The 16356-nt window shown below is 42.7% G+C and overlaps 2 protein-coding genes across 3 annotated transcripts; both read right to left on the bottom strand.

Annotated features, from left to right (window-relative positions):
* Positions 1-506: 506 nt before the first annotated feature.
* Positions 507-8113, bottom strand: tesca (tescalcin a). Its single transcript, XM_061072117.1, has 8 exons — positions 7891-8113; positions 5927-5996; positions 5337-5417; positions 3383-3522; positions 2210-2271; positions 827-934; positions 696-743; positions 507-596 (listed from the first exon to the last, which is right to left on the bottom strand). The coding sequence occupies exons 1-8, from the start codon at positions 7952-7954 to the stop codon at positions 507-509; spliced, it is 663 nt and encodes a 220-aa protein (XP_060928100.1). The 5' UTR covers positions 7955-8113.
* Positions 8114-8619: 506 nt separating this feature from the next.
* Positions 8620-15851, bottom strand: fbxo21 (F-box protein 21). Of its 2 annotated transcripts, none has more exons than XM_061071385.1 (12): positions 15623-15851; positions 14452-14587; positions 13591-13700; positions 13229-13350; positions 12536-12682; positions 12245-12381; positions 12021-12157; positions 11717-11896; positions 11310-11442; positions 10979-11169; positions 10733-10890; positions 8620-9469 (listed from the first exon to the last, which is right to left on the bottom strand). In XM_061071385.1, exons 1-12 carry the CDS (start codon positions 15844-15846, stop codon positions 9228-9230), a joined length of 1917 nt encoding a protein of 638 aa, XP_060927368.1. In that variant the 5' UTR covers positions 15847-15851; the 3' UTR covers positions 8620-9227. The 2 variants fall into 2 exon arrangements, with proteins under 2 accessions (XP_060927368.1, XP_060927369.1); XM_061071386.1 differs by having other exon boundaries at positions 13591-13685.
* Positions 15852-16356: the final 505 nt, after the last annotated feature.

The raw sequence follows: 16356 nt of genomic DNA, 5'->3' as shown, positions 1-16356 counted from the left end.
GATTTGTTGAATCTCATGTTTTTGGATATTCGCCGAAATAAGACAGAAACCAGAGCAGCCGCTGGGCACAAGTGACTTTCACACAACACGGGAACGTTCTGACTGAAGAATCCTTCACTTACATTCTTGTCACAGATTTACAGAACAGCAGGAGAGAGAGCACAGAGAGGTAGAGTGTTAGTGTGAAACCTGATAGAAGAGAAGTGGAGCGCGACAGAAGAAATGAAAAGACGTGACAGAATCCAAATGTTCAACTGAATCACTCGGGATTAAATGTGAGCTGGGGAAGTCGAAATGTCCTTTGACTTCAAATATTTCCCTCCAGTCAAACTGCATCAGCAGCAGAACCAGACATTCTTTTATATAATCACTATAAAACCAAATGTCTGATTATTCCCTAACCGTCCAAAAATATATCAAAAAAGTATTTGGCTTCATTCCGTTTAAGGAGATTCTGCTAAAAACAGAAGCAACATAAACATCTGCCTTCATGAGAAGCGAGTCCTTCAAGACGTGGACCTCCCACAGCGCATCGTGGTGCCGACGTCCAGGAAGCGGATGTGCATCCTGTTCTCCATCTCAAGGCCTTTGAGGATCTGAAGGGAGACGGGGAAACAGTTTCATCAGTAAGTGACAAATGAAGAGTCAGATTCAGTTTGATTTGGTTGATGATGAAGACAAAGAAAAGCTCAAACCTGTTCAAAATGCTCAAATGTAATTCCTTCATAAAAGTCGTCTGGGGCCTGAAATGATTAAAGGACAAATGAATGATATTTGACTGTGGGAATTTAAAGTTAACGGTTCAGTTGTGGTTTAGGTCACGCACCATGTTCGGCACGTTTGTGCTCGCCACCTCCAGCATGGCAGCGTCTGCTATTCCCTTGGCGGTCTCCGGCTCGATGGCGCCGCTCTTCGACAGAATTCCCTCGACGACCTGCGATTAAAACATCAACAGTCTTTAAATCCTCACTGAGGTTTGACCAGCATCAGTTTCAGAGCCACACCAGACAACTCCAGTTTGGATAATAGTGGGTTATAAAATATCAAACTCTTGTGACAAAGAAATGTAATTGAGGTTTGATATTTTAACAGTTTAACCAGAAACTTTATGATAGAAAAGAAAACGGGAAAGACTTCATTTTCACAATTGTCCTAATATCTGGTTCACTATGGTTTAGAAAACTATTTGGATTTAGTTAAATTGTTGTGAAAATAAAATAAACTACTTTTATGTTTTCTATATTTCTATATTTATTTATATTGTTCTAATATGTTGTTTAAGAGTTTCTCTCTGTTTCAACCAAACAGACATAATTCTGCACTAACTTACTTTATCCCTGATATATTGTTATTGTGTGATTCCGTTGCTACACAAAAATGAGGGCGAGAGCTTTTTCATTTGAACTTAGTCAATTTATCATTGTTTTCAAACTAACTACTCGAATAACCAGAACATCAACAACAGCAACAGCAGCAGCACTGCACCTTGATGATCCGCCCACACAGATATTTTCCTCTGGTCTCTATAATTACACCTGTTCACAGGGTGTGGACTCACGGCTCCATTCGCTCTATTACACATGTGTTGATCTGCTGCTGCAGGACAACCTGAAGCTTATGATTAGGAAAAAACATGTAGTTTGGTCCAGAACAGCTAAACCGTAAATGATGTTATTGGCTGAAAAACTGCAAACGCATCAGTGTGTAAGTCCTTTAAAATGCATTGGTCAAAAGCCTTCTGGTCTGAAACAACACTTTCAGCACGTTTGTGTCTTGCTTGCTTGTGTTGCGTGTATTTGTGTTTGTTTCTTAAGCATTGACCTGCATGTTGTCTGAGACATTTGAATAAGTATGACAGGAAAGTGTGATGTTGATCAAATTTAATTCAACAAACGTTCCGGACTCGTGTGTCCTCCACAGCTTTCTTCCAAAACTAAATAAGCTGTAGTATCTAATCTTGATTGATTGTAAAAGTTTATGACACAACTTCAATAGGGATGACAGCATGATGTCATTCCTACCATCTGATCCTAAATTATTTGTTAATCAATAAACTAAAGGTTGAGTCAATAGTCCAGGATGCAGAGATACCTGGGACAATTTCTCACTCCTTCATGACGTCACCTATCGTATGATGAATCTAAGTTTTAGATTTTAGTTCAATCTATTGACTCATTCCCCTCAGTCAAGTGTTTTAAAGTGGTCTCACCTTCCTGTACTCATCCAGAGTGATTATGCCGTCGTTGTCTGTGTCGTGCATGTTGAACAGAACTGGGAAAACAGACGGGAAAACATATTTAGTTCATGGTCTGAAAGAAAATCATTAAATCCCCAGACCTTACTAAAAGATCCTGTGACCAGAGGAAACTTGGAAGAAAGTTTCTGAAGATGCAGAGATAAGAAGAGAGAATGTTGCTGTAAACACTCACATGAATGAAGCACCTTTAAAATGGTTCTGCTTTAACTTACAGTGACATTTACAAGATTCAGGCCTGTGGCTAAACTTCATGTCTCGAAGTCTTGTGATGCGACAGTGAAAAAACTATCAATATTGTTTCCTCAGGCAACTTCTAATGACATTTTCCATGTGCTGTGTTCCTCCATCATCTTAATGTCAAATGAGCTCATCACCACGAGAGCAGAGAACTGATGGTTTCACCAAAATACATAAAGATCTTTATGAAAATATGAAAGGAAATAAAGATTGTGACACAACAAGGGACAAGTGAGACACACAAGTCATCCACTCCTTCAGACATTCTATGATGTTTTTAACTCGGTGCTCTGACGTCCGTGTTCTCACATCCCTCCGGAGAAGGTCCAGAGGTTCTCCGGAGTTCAGTGCATATCTGAAAGCAGCTTCAGTGGCCGGGACAGTCATGGTTGTGGATTCTCCTGAATCAAAACCTTTGTGTTTTATGCCAAAAGGAAACTGTACCAACAGTGTGACCACTTTGTTTCATACCAGGGGAGAGCATGATGAAGAAATCACACAAGGCCTGTTGAGGAGAAACAGATTAAACTACAATGACTCCTGGCAAAGATGACCAAAAAAACAAATAGTGTGAGGTTATAAAAAATATGTTGGAACAGAATCAAGTTGTTCTCGCTCTACTCGCTCTGGCCGACTGGCCGAGTGCCCGGTCAAGCCGTGAATACCAACACGCCTCTCCAGTGTGATACCCGCCTTGCAGTGAGGAATCCGGTGCCTACACATGCTGCTATGCATGGACACATGAAATAAGAGATCCACATCGCTGGTTTGTAATCTACGATCGGCGCTGCACTTTTCTTCTCGGCATTTGGAAACCGAGTCACACATGAAGGGTCCCAGACAGCTGCACTTGTAGACGTTTATTAAAAATAGAGGGAAGGTACTTACAGCGAAGCTTCTCCTTTCTCAAAGCTTCCTTCTCCTCCACAGTGGTCTTCAGGGTCGGAGGGCGGAAGTGAGACATGACCATGAGGAACTGCTCAAAGCCGATCTCCTGGAAGGAGCCCACCTCGCTCTCATGCTGGTTCCTGCTCACATCGGGGAGAAATCACAGTTTACAGTCCAGCCATTGTGTTATTTTGAAGGTGCAGACCAACTTTAATACTTTCCTCACAGACCAGCTTCTGTTATTCTGCATCTTCTTGTTTTTAATATTTTTGTCTGGTGGAAAATCTTGAAAATGTGAAACTTTGATTATTATTACCTCTGCTACAGAGGTTATGTTTTCATCTGTCATTACATAAAATCTACTGATGTTTTTTTCCCACTTTTGTTAACATTTAGCAATAAAAATAGGGCATTTTAAACATTTTGGTGATTTTTCAGGGATCTTTATTTTAGACATATAGACATATAAGCCTATGTCTTATGACAAATAAATAAACACTTCTCTTTTTTATTTTGTATTTCTACTATGAGACCTAGAGAATCATGTGTGAGGTTGTTTAGTTTGATTCTGTGGTTGCACTCAGACCCATATATACATATTTATGTTACCGCTGTTTAAATGGCTTTTAACGGACAGTCCATGTTGTGGTTCGTCTTGTTTGCCTCGTCTTTCCAAAGCATGAGGGAACTGTTGGATTTAAAATGTCAAACAAGTGTCTGTGCACAGCAATAAAACCCTTGTGTTATATCCTTCAGTTAATGGATGAATTACTCATTTTGTTTTCACTAACTGCTCCACAGTTCCTCAGGATCGAGACTGAAACCAACATTATCAGCATTCTCTGCGCATTAAAGATATTTTCTACTGAGCCATGTTTGACTTTCTTCAACTAAACAAACGGAAATAAAGCAGTAAACATTCTAGGGCTTGATTAAAACGTCATAAACATCGAACCCTCTGATTGAAACTGATCCCATTCTCTAACAGTAAAACTGAGTCACTGCAGATATTCAGCATAAAGGAACAGAACCACTCCTCCGTCTATCTTATCACAAAGATTAGAAGAGTAAAAGAGAAACCGAAGCACCGAGGAACAGCTTGTGGTTTACTCCGGTGCTTATAAGCTGAAAACCTTCTCATTCACAATACATGTCAATATTCTCATCTCAGGCTCCTCAGAATAACCATTAAGAATATTTCTAAAAATGTCAAACTGTTATATATTAACTTCACAGTCCAGGAATCATTAACTCTTACAGGTTGTATTTATGCCTTAAAGAACCAGGAAGAAATTCCTTCATTATACTGATGACATGACAAAGGCTGGTGTCAGTTCTTAATATTTACTAGATCATTGCTTCGAGAAACTAACCTTTGATCAAGTCTTTTATATCAGACTTTTATTATTTATATTATTGTTGGTTTCATCCTTTTGTGAAGCATTTTGTCGGTTTATTAAGAAAAGAAATTCACAAATAAAGTTTATTAACTCGTGTTTTCCTCCGCATTTGTTTGTTTGTTAGCAGATTGTGAAAAAGATATCCAACTCAACCAAAAACACAAAAAAGCCTCAAATAATTTTGGTGCAGATCCAGAAATTTCTCAGAGAATATTTCATGGGTCTTTATGGAAAACATATTTCTGGCATATTTAGGGATCTAAATATCAGGAGCTGGTGAATTTAAATGTGGAGGAGGTTTGTGCTCTAGTGATATTTCAAGAAATTTGTCCTTATTGACATATCTTACTTTATTTTATCCATCTTTACTTCTTTACACTTCAAAAATCTAAATATGGAATATTTCCAAACATTTGTATACAGCTGTATAACAGAGGGTTGAGTTAAAAGTGTTGGACTTTTGTATTAATGTTCAGTCTTATTAGTAATAATGATAATAATATTAACTTAGGAGAAGAGTTATATGCGCTATGCTATATTTTGACCTTACCCACCTTTTGTCGAAGATTGCATCGATGATTTCCTTTTTGATGGGATTGTTGGCGAGGGCCGGAATGCTGTCCAGGTTTTCTCTGCTGCAGTGCGACAAGACAAGATCCATTACCGTAAAACAGACGCTGCAGATCAGAGTCGGCCCGTTCACGCACATTCAAATAATACTCAACGTTATTTATGGGAAGTAACAGGATCTCAGTCTGAAGGTAAAGTGTCAGGAGAAATACCTGCTGGACGCAACATGTGCTCAGGTTCTTTTTAAAGGGAAGGGAGTGATTCATCACCATACCACTGGTGTGTGTGTGTGTGTGTGTGTGTGTGTGTGTGTGTGTGTGTGTGTGTGTGTACAGTGCATGTCAGATCCTTGTGGCTGATGCATCCACATACTGTATGTGTCCAGTGTGCCTGCTTGTTTTCACCATGTGCTGCTTGTTTGCGTCTCTGCCAGATACCAGAAATACCCACAATTCAACACCACAGCCACGCAGGTAGTATATCATCCTCTGTGGCTGAGGCCGAATAGTTTCCATCAGGACCACGCGCAGCTGACCAGGGGAAGCTATTCACGTTCTGATCTTTCCCATGTTACCTTATTGTCTCTTCGTTTCCACTCAGCTGCCGGAAGCGTATGCGGAGGTTTTTGATCTGCTCCGCTGAAACTGGGAAGAAACACAAACAACACTAATGAAAGAGTGACCCGTTACTCCTGTCTAACATGCAATCGAACAGCAATAAACAGATGATTTATTCTTCTTTTCTCAGTGTATAGACACAGGAGGGATAACGAGCAGCGAGCGGCACGGACTGGGTTCGATCCCGGAGCCGCTGCGTTCAGGTGCAGCTGCTCTATCACTCTAATGACAAAGCAAACACACTGTGCTGCACTGAGATTGTTTTTTCTACCTTTTAAAAAAGGGTTCCCTGAATCATTAACTCACTCGTGGCCACACACTGAAACACCGAAACACCAGGATCCTCCTCCATCCTGATCACATATCACGCCAGGTCGGCCATTATCAATTGTTTCTGTAAACACTTTATTATTACTGAAGCTATTAAAGAGATGTTTGCAGTAGCAAGTGTAGCTGCTGAGTGCCGGGTGAAGAACGTGCACTTAGACAGATTGCAGCCTCATGCAGAAACAAGTCTGCTGGCTGGAGTGGGTGGTGTCACTATTACACGTGCACAGATCAAAAGATACAAGTAGATCTAAATAAAGTGCACAACTATTCCAGAAAATACAAACACAATGACGAATCTGTGGTCGCTGCGACAAGTGTGAGCCTGTTAGTCCCACAGAAGCATTTCCTCATGATCTGTTCTTAAGCTCCTATATTGTTTGGTTTAATGTTTGAGCAGCTTAAGATACTTCTCCTGCTTTGAAAAGTGTTAATAATGATTATCTACAAACTAATTCTACAAATATCCATCTGTATGTTCATCTAATCTGCCTCACGAGTGCATGTGTATTGTAAATTTGCATGAGCAAGGGTGTGAAGATTGTGTCGCTTGCTTAACTAACATCCAAAATAGAGACATGATGTAACATATGAAAAATAACACTAATGCATAAACCACACATGTGAAGAGTAATAAGGCAGATTCGGCTTTTGTTTTATGAAAAAACATTGGCAAACAAGTCTTCACTGCAGATAAACCAGGTAGGATGAACACAAAGTTTTCTAACTTCACTCTGAACCATAGACTGTTAATAAAAAGCTCTGCACAACAAATGATGAACGGTGACAGTGTGTTGTTTCACAGTTTGAGGACGACTCACTAATGACATGAATCATTCTGAAGAAGCTCCATGTGTTCAAGACACAGGCCAAGTGAATAAGGTCAAGAAAGGGCACTGTACTAGTTATCATCAAAGCGAAGAACACATAAATCCATATAGATATTTATCTCCTTGGCTGAGTCCAGAGATAAAAACAGGGTCAAAGCTCCACCCTGAGGAAACAAAGGCAATAAAGAAAGGTTCAAGGTCTCAAATGCTCAGTTTCAATAAAGTTGAGCTCGGTCTGAGATCCAAACTTCATCTGAGAGTTTTCATGCTGCTGCATCAACATCCTGCAGAAAGATCGACATCCTTCTCCTTTTCAACTGTTTCTAACTGTTGCTCTTTGGCTCATTCAACGTTTCCAATCAATTCATCTTAATCCATGAAGTCAGATAAAACCATAAACACAATCCAGTTTGATTCACTGTCTGTTACCTATCATTTAAACTGCAGATGCAAAAGTAAAATCAAAGCAAAACGTCAGATTGATTGTGCGTTTCTAGTTAAGAAATAACTTCGTTTGTTTACTGATGTGAAGTTGAGTCATTATCTGAATGTTAAACTGGTAAAGAGAACTCGGATCACATGATGTGATCAGGTTTCCACTTGTCTCGTTCAACGTGTTCATTTCCTTGATTTCATCTGTGGCCAAGACTTTTACGCACGGACGCGGTTCAGCTGAACAGAAACACCTCACACACACACACACTTAGCAGAGTAAAACCAATACATAGTGGGTTTTACTCGTGGGGGGGTCTTCACCTACTTACATCCAGTCTTGTCCATCAGCTCCTGGAACTCGTTGGGCTTCGTGCGCCCGTGTGACGCTCCCATGGTCGCTGCTCCGCCGGCGCGTCAGGACGCACGAGGATCCGGATCGACTGGATCAACTCTCCTCTGCTCCTCTTCTCTGATTTACGACTTTATCAAGCCGCTGCCGGTGGGACAGAGCAACTGAAGTGTGCAGCTCCTGGAAACATCTGGCGTCCTCCAGGTCCTAAACCCACACAGCCTGTGGATGGAAGTCCGGTGTGGCTTCCTCCTCCTTCTCCTCCTCCTCCTCCTGCTACAAACACCTCCTGCTTTATTGTGCATTAAGGTAAAGAACAATATTGATTCCAGCTCGGTGAAAACAAACCAGAGAGGAGAAAGTAAAAGTTGAAATGCTTTTTTATTTTTTTCGCTCATTTCCTCATGGCTCTTATTCTAAGTCAGGAGAGTCTTTATTTGGTTCCTCTTTTGTTTCGCAAGCTCACACCACAGAGATGAGACTCCACACGAAGCCTATTATACTTGTAAATATACAGAGGGAAAAAAACAAAAAGAACAACTTTACTCTAGAAATGAGAAAGTTTAACTTTTCTGTAAGTGCGTCAAACTTGAGTAAAATACAGGGAATAAAAAGTAAAAGTCAATTTACAAAGTCTTTTTTCTGGATATTATTTTCTGTGGCACTGTAACTTGTTGGGGGGGGGGGTGCTTGTTTGACTGGTGCTGGATGCAGGGAGAAAGGGGGGGTGGTGGGGGTCTGGAGGAGCTCTCTGGGTAAAAGGTGCATTCAGTGGTTTGTAGGTAAAGGTAGATTCACAGCACCTGGACACCCATCCTGAATTTACACGTCCACTTAGGTGTTAACGTCAAAGCCATTTTCTTTAATCCTTCAAGCTGGCGGCTGAGACGAGTTTCCAAACTTCATCCAAACTCTTCATCCAAACTCTTTATCCAAAACTGGATTTTAAGATATTAATGTTTTTGGTTTGTGAGAAACGGAACTCGTCAACAACGCCTTTGTTTTCACAACAAATATACTGTAGTTTTTGGAAACAAGTATTTGAAGCAGAAATATTAACAATATTTAACAACAACTTCTCAACACTTTTTGGATATTTTTCCCAGATTTGCAGATGTTGAGATTATCTGTCCCGTCCTCGACAGGAACCCATCCGATATACAAAACCACATTTATGAATTGTTTCCATATCTATTACATTTGCTCTTTTCCTTGAGTCTGTGCAATTGAGCAACAACTAAATGGACAGTAAATTGATCCCGGGGGACCGGTGGCGGCTCGGCCGGGGTCAGCACCATGTTGGTCCCAGCTGCTCTGCTACATGGACATGGCTTGGTGGTTGTTTTGGTCTGTGGCAGCGGCCGGCTCCTGGTTCCCGGGGCCAGGCGTCGGTCTGTGGTAGAGCTCCTGCACCGAGCCCAGGGTTTCACTCATGTCCTCTGGGTATCGTGTCTGCAGCTCCTCGTTGGCAACGTAGTGGTTGTCGGCGCACTCGGAGAAATAGCGGCCCACCTCCGGGTGGCCGATCTCCAGGGGGGCTGAGTGGGGCTCCAGGTTTTCTAAGGAACACAGAAGCGTAACAAACTGATAAGAGATCATATATTAACTGACCTAAGGTAACCTAGACTGTTGATGAACGGAAAAACGATGACTTATATGCACAAGCTTTGCACATCAATATTTTAAGCTGATCAAAAATTCATTTTGGCATCATATCCTGATGTTATTTCCACTTCCTGTGAAGAGGAAGACTTAGCAGCAGGGAATCAATCAATACTCATCCCCCCTCAGGGTCTGTGGAGAACATAGCCTGCAGGGGGATGTTGAAGTGGTGGCGAGAGCAAAGATAACCCGAACAAACAAGGGAAGCTAAGTAAGAGCAGAATCAGCAGGTGAGCGTTCAGGTGAGCAGGTGAGCACTGGGGAACATCCAGCCTGAGTCAGCCTGTTCCACAGCAGCTCTGCTCAGTGGGGAAAACCTACAAGTTGCATAGGCAGCACGACGAAGGAGCTTCCCTCAAACCAAGCATGCAGCTTTGTATTAATGTTTAATCTTATTAATGCAGTAATAGGAAATCTTGTCTGCTTCAACACACACAGCATGAACTTCCCTCATTATTAATATGATATTATCAAGCATTAAAGTTAGTTGTACGTTCAAAAAGCTGCAAAATATAATAACCACTAAATCCCAAACACACTAAAGATTTTTGTGGGCTGATGTTTATATATATTTAAAGAATAGGCAATGATTCCTTAAAATGTAATATTTTTATAGTTTATAAACCGTAAATAACTATATTTTAGCATGAACTTAAATACAACCAAATATATAGAACTCTAATTCAGAAAATAAACATTAATGTGTATCATTTGGGCATTTTTTATTCTCTAACATAACATTTCTTATATCTACAAACATAAAAACTGATACTAGTGCCTGTGTAGGGCTCATACTGGACGATATTAATCTGAAAAGCCATAAATTAGTTTGGCTCTAATAAATCCTGTCACTTTAGGGGGGGGGGGGGCCTTCAGTTGACATTTCTATTAAGCCCAACACAGCAGTTTTACAGCTTCACGAGTGTATGTGGATGATTTATTTGTCCGACATGCAGCTGGAATAGATTGTCTTGATATATCTGTGTAACCTTCTGTCTATAGATTTATGGGAATTGACGTTTTCCAATTTAACTGGCTTTTCTTGTGGAAAACACATCAGATTGTTATTTTTTTTACAGTGGAAGCAAAAGAAATTAAAGAGAGCCTTAATTTGTGATAAGGTTTTTGTGCACTGATCCCTGAATGTATATAACCCGTACCCTGCGCTGCGTAGCGGCACGTTCCATCCTGCACCAGGACGTTGTAGAAGGGCTGGTTGGCACCGTTGGACAGCTGCTGGACCCTCATGGTTGTGATCCACTCCTGACTCATGGTGCACTTGGGGTCCCAGCCGTAAATCACACAGTTGTAACCTGACCTGGTGGAGGAGGTGGAAAAGATGCTTGAATGATGTCATATCTAAAAAGACCACAGAGAGCATGCTCCACATATTCCTCTGAGCCCACCTCTTGTGTTTCATGATCAGGCCGACGGAGTACTGGACCTCCAGGTGCTCCTCAGCGCTGCGCCTCTTCACCTCAGGGCTCACTGGGTGTTTCTTGTGCTGGATGTGCTCCAGCGTGTGTTGCACCAGGTAACCCACTGCCCCGTGCTGGGAGGGGTCCAGCGCCTGGATGTGCTGCAGGATGTCGAGCACCTGGGATGAAGGACAAACATTAATGGACTGTTATCAGCTGAGAGTTACGACCTACTGTGCCACTACTTTACACAAGCAGAATAACTGATGTTAACAACACTGTCACAGAGAAAATCAGATTCCAGGTCTTGTGCAGTGACCTTTTCTGGCCAGATGCCCAGATGGAAGTAGAGACGCGCCTGCAGCAGCAGGTACTGCACGTTATCTGGGTTGATAGTGAGGTAGAGGTCCAGGGAGTCTCTCAGCAGCTGGTAGGATTTCTCGTTGCCCTCGCTGAAAGAAACCAAGCAGTGCAGACGATGTTATTGACCCGCAAGAAAGCATTGATTTATTAAAAGCAGCCAATTAAATGCACACTAATTAAAAATTCAGTTTGGAAGCGATCGCTTTTCGAGTCTTGTCAGATGCCAGGATAAAGATCAACTAGTTTTAGTTAAGGAATAAGTTGTTCTTGTGTTGTTCTCAATGTTTCCATGTTATTCCTACATACATACATACATGTCCCCAGTGGAGGAGATTCAGGAGTCAGCTGTTCGGTTTCTCTTACCCTCTCTTGCCGATGTTGAGCAGGTTTCCCACCATCCTGAGCAGCACCTCCGTGGTGCTGATGGCACTGTAGTAGTCTGCCGTCACCTGGTGGCCGATGAGGTACTCGCACTCCTTGGCTGTCAGCTGCTTGCCTTTACCGAAGGCATCGATGTAGACAAAGTCGTAGATGTCCTCGCTCCTGCAGGAAAACAGTGTAATACATGTTTTTACCAGATGCTCGTCACAAACAGGTCCAACTGAGATGAGATGACTGAAATTATAAAGATAACTTCAAGACTTTTAGAGATTAAGGTCAGCAGTACCCTTTTGGTTTTTGGCACCAGCGCAGAAGGAAGTGATTTGGAAAGTTGACCGGTTCCACCTGAACGCCCAACTTCCGGGACAGAGTCATGTAGAGGACAGAGAGGCTTATGGGGATTCCTGTGTGGCGTACTAGCACCTGAATTTAACACAAGAAGGTTTTATCAGTTGAGTGAAATATTTAAAAAGAATAAGAGCTTGTGACGTAAAGCAGGCATCCTGGTACCTGGTGGATGTAAGAGTTGAGGGGGTTGTAGTAGTCGAACTCGTTGCCTTTGTATTGAAGTTGCTCGTACAAGACGGAGTTTAAGGCAGACACCACCTGCCGCTGGAGGTCGGGATCTTCTACGACCAAACAGTCTCCTACATCACACACACGAGAGATTGAACTTCATTAGACTTTGGCTGAGACGGAAATAGGGATCTTGTGCAAATCACATTTACACAGCGAAAGTGGAAGCTCGAGATTTATGTGACTCGACGCAACAACTTTTCAATCCTACTTTGAAGGGCCCACCTTGAGCGATTCGCAGGCTGGGGTGAGACGGGTTCTTGACTCTCAGCATCTTCTTCACTTTCTCTGCGATCTCATCCACCTGGGCTGATATGCTCTCCAGCGTGACCTCGGCCAGCGGGTTACAATACTGATCCACCAGTACAGCACCTAGAGGGGCAGGAGAGGAGCAGAGAGGGGAGGCATGAGGTGAAACTGCTTAATGCACAGAGACAGAGATACAAATCCAATGAGAATATGAAGAAAGCGGCAGGTTCAAAACAACTGGAGAGTTGCTGGAGTATTAAGGGGAGGGGGAGGCGTCTGGGTGGAGCAGCAGGAGACAGGACATAACGTAGAAATTCTCAAAAAAAAACTTGAATCTCGTCGTCATTCAAACTTGATGTCTTGTACGTGTATGGCTGCTCTTTCTTTCTCTTTCCCTGTATTTTTTAAATGTTGTTCTATCACTTTTGCAGCTTTCTTGTGTTAAAAACATCATCAACACATCAACTCAGTCGCTGTGAATTTCCCAGACAATATCCTGTGGTATTCTCACATGGACTAACTCAGAGACTCTCCAGATTTCTTACTGAGGGGACTGGCAGGAAAAAAACCTCTGGAAAATGTCTGTAGGAACTGACATGGAGGTTTGTGTTCTCCGGAGTTTTGTGCATGTCTGAGAGCAGCTTATGTAATTGAGGTGTGCTTCCTCACCTTCGACAGCCAACTGCTGCTCCACGGGCCGCTCCAGAAACGTCTTCAGACTCCTCAGGATGTTCTGCTGTCTCAGGAAGTAAAGGATTTTCTTTGCATAGTACTTCAAAGTCAAGCTTTTCCTGATGAAGGGCAGAGAGCAGCAGAAAACACACATTCAAGGTCCAGGGACAAGAGTGTGCAACACAACAGCTTTCATCATCACGGAGGGAAGGTCTCAGGGAGGATTAACAGGAGATCAACACCCAAATCCATTAATGATGGTGAAATGCAGTGTCTGTGTGTGTTGTGTTGTGTGTTGTGTGTTGTGTGTTGTGTGTTGTGTGTTGTGTGTTGTGTGTTGGGCTCAGTGCGGCTCTCACCTCTTGTCAGAGTTGAGTATGAAGAGGAGCTCGTCTTCACAAAAGTGCTCTGGCATCCCGAGCGACTCAATCTCTGCGAAGCTGTCTCCGAGCACCTGGCCAACGCAAGGCTGAGTTACAGATCTCTGGGTTAGTTTGGGAAATGGAACACGTGGCCACATCAACAACATGCCAGCATATCCACAGAATCACGTAACGATTGTGTATGTTTCAATCAAATGGTGAATCTGAAACATAGTCTCATGATGTATCCCTGATTACCTCCACCAAGGAGGCTATGATTCAGCCCCTGAACGTCTGTTTGTTTATCAGGATTATGTGAAAACATCTGAATGGATTTCCAGGGAAGTTGTTTAGAGGATGGGACCGGGGCCAAGAAAGGTCCCATTACATTTTGGCCAGGATCTTTATTTTCACTGAGAGATATTTTGACTTTTTCATCAATTTCCCAGGGAATCATTTATGGATCTCAATGAAAACAATCTGACATGCGATATCTCTGAGTGTGTAATTTGGAGCAGCTTGCTGGAGCTGTTTGGCAGAGGTATGAGTTCTACTGAGTACTATTCTTCCTAATTGACTTCCATTGAATTTAGTGGAGGGGCTGATATATGACCCACAGAAGAACCCATTCAATTATGATGCTGATCCAGATTTATTTTCAAGATATAATGGGCGTTTTGCAATATTTTTAAATCAGACATGTTTAGGGGACTGATATTTATAAGTGTGTGCAAGTTGGTGCAGATCCAAATAAAGATCTTGATCCAGTGAATATAACATGGTTTCATTCAGGGCCTGCAGGGCCTTGGCGGAGGTAAACAATTGACTCAGAGCCAGTCTAGATCATAAATGACTTACAACTTCTGTAAAGAACCTCTTGGAGATGGATTCCACCGTCCGTCTGATCTGTATTCCCACTCGATGGCGTGTCTTGTACTCCCGGAGCCAGTCGCAGCTCTCGTTCTGACGGTAGAACCTCTGCAGCCTCGGCCATCTGTGGACGAAAGGCAGAGAAACTGGTGTGTTAGTAACTCTGATACAGAATCACTTCAGCAGCCTGTGGCCTCAAGCAGAAACAAGACCTGTCTGTCAAATGCTGTAGACTGGGGTATAGGTCTTGTGCTATATAGTCTGAAAATATAAGGGAAAATACACTTATTCTATGCAAATCAAAATAGAAATATAAAGTGTTATACCATGTAATTCAGAGCCAGTGCCTGATAGTAAACAACAATATATTTGGGAATAAAATATGTGAGAGTGAAACTACTACTGAACACAAGTGGCAGTAAGTAGAAAGGACAAGAGGAGTAAGTCATATGAGATGTTACACATGATATCATCAAATCACCAAATGGATCCTCAATCCTGCATCAGCACTTTTCATTGGCTTTTGTGTTTTAGTTTGTTTTTAAAGCAGCTATTCTATTTTCACTAGTTTGACTGTATTCTGTATTTCACATCCACAGATGTAAGTTATGGTTTTTATAGGGTGGGGGGGGTTATGTGTATATGTACTCGTGGGCAAATCTGAGGAAATGTCTACACAACTGACTTGTGTTGCAATAAAGTCTTGAATCCTGAATATTGCACATTTCTCCTGAGGACAGCAGCGTGGAGCCAAGTGAGGCAGGAGGAGGAGGAGGAGGAGGAGGAGGAGGAGGAGGAGGAGGAGGAGGAGGAGGAGGAGGAGGAGGAGGAGGAGGAGGAGGGCTCAGTTTTTTGGCTGGAGCTGTAATCTCCTGCTTCCAAGGTCACCCAGTTTCCTTCTCTGTCAGCTACTGGTGTGGAACTGGGTTCAAACTGGGATTTGCTGAAGCTTCCCCCACTACCAGCCTGCAGCTCCACACTGGTCCTGGCTGGATTTGGTGCATGAGCTGCACGTCAATGGCTGACAGCTGCCTGGGAGCTCAGAGGGGAAAACACACACAGCTCACCCACACACGCACACCCACGCACACAAAAACACACACACACACACACACAGGGGAAAGGGGGGGACAAATGAGCACGACACGACCACGAGCACCTGAGTTTGTACTGGTGTCCCCACACCGTCCCCCTCCCGTGGCAGACGTCGTGCAGCCGCCTGCAGCAGCGGGACACGCTGCAGATGTCCCCGTGCTGCAGCACCGGGAAGCGGAGGATGAGCTCCAGCAGCTCGCTCGGCAGGTCGGTGAGCTTCTTGTCCCGGGGCTCCGGGAGGATTCCATTCAGGCTCTGCTGCGCGGCTCCGGCTACAGACGACGCCATCTTTTCTGTTTACCCCCCGATTACCTCATTGTGCCGGCCCCGCCCCCTTATGGCGCAGGGGGCAGGGCCAGAGGCGGGGTGTGAGGGGAGAGGTGGTCCGTGATTGGTTGGTTCGGGCAGAGGGAGGAAGGGGGAAGGGCTGCTGCTTTCATGTGCCGTGGGAAGTTGGATTTTCAAGTTTCGAGTTTTATTTGTCATGATGTTAGTTAACACAGGGTGAACAGTAAAGTGTCAATACAATACAAAACAAAACTAAAACTGTGCAGATTCTGCTTTATTTGTTAATTAAAATACACATTACATGGAATTTATGAATCAGAGTGTTTTTCTAGCAGCAAAATAAAACTTTACTGGTCTTTTATAAACATAAACATGTTTTTCTTTGTCACTTTCTTTACAGAATATTTGAAGAATTAATGTGTGGTTTTACAAAGAGCTGAATACCTAATATAATAATAAATCACGCAACCAAGTATTATTATTATTATTATTAGTGTTGTTATGGTGCTT

The sequence above is a fragment of the Limanda limanda genome, chromosome 5, assembly GCF_963576545.1.
Source record: "Limanda limanda chromosome 5, fLimLim1.1, whole genome shotgun sequence".
In the NCBI taxonomy this organism is placed as follows: domain Eukaryota; kingdom Metazoa; phylum Chordata; class Actinopteri; order Pleuronectiformes; family Pleuronectidae; genus Limanda; species Limanda limanda.
Note: the sequence above shows the minus strand (reverse complement) of the source record. Positions and strands in the feature narration are given on the sequence as shown.

Coding starts and splice junctions, on each gene's coding strand:
- tesca (XM_061072117.1), bottom strand. CDS start 7,954: ATGGGAGCGTCACACGGGCGCACGAAGCCCAACGAGTTCCAGGAGCTG. Junction 5,418..5,926: donor GGAAACGAAGAGACAATAAG/GTAACATGGGAA, acceptor GTCGCACTGCAG/CAGAGAAAACCTGGACAGCA. Junction 2,272..3,382: donor GAGAAAGGAGAAGCTTCGCT/GTAAGTACCTTC, acceptor CTGTTTTCCCAG/TTCTGTTCAACATGCACGAC.
- fbxo21 (XM_061071385.1), bottom strand. CDS start 15,846: ATGGCGTCGTCTGTAGCCGGAGCCGCGCAGCAGAGCCTGAATGGAATC. Junction 14,588..15,622: donor GGACACCAGTACAAACTCAG/GTGCTCGTGGTC, acceptor TTTCGTCCACAG/ATGGCCGAGGCTGCAGAGGT. Junction 13,351..13,590: donor ATACTCAACTCTGACAAGAG/GTGAGAGCCGCA, acceptor GCCCTTCATCAG/GAAAAGCTTGACTTTGAAGT.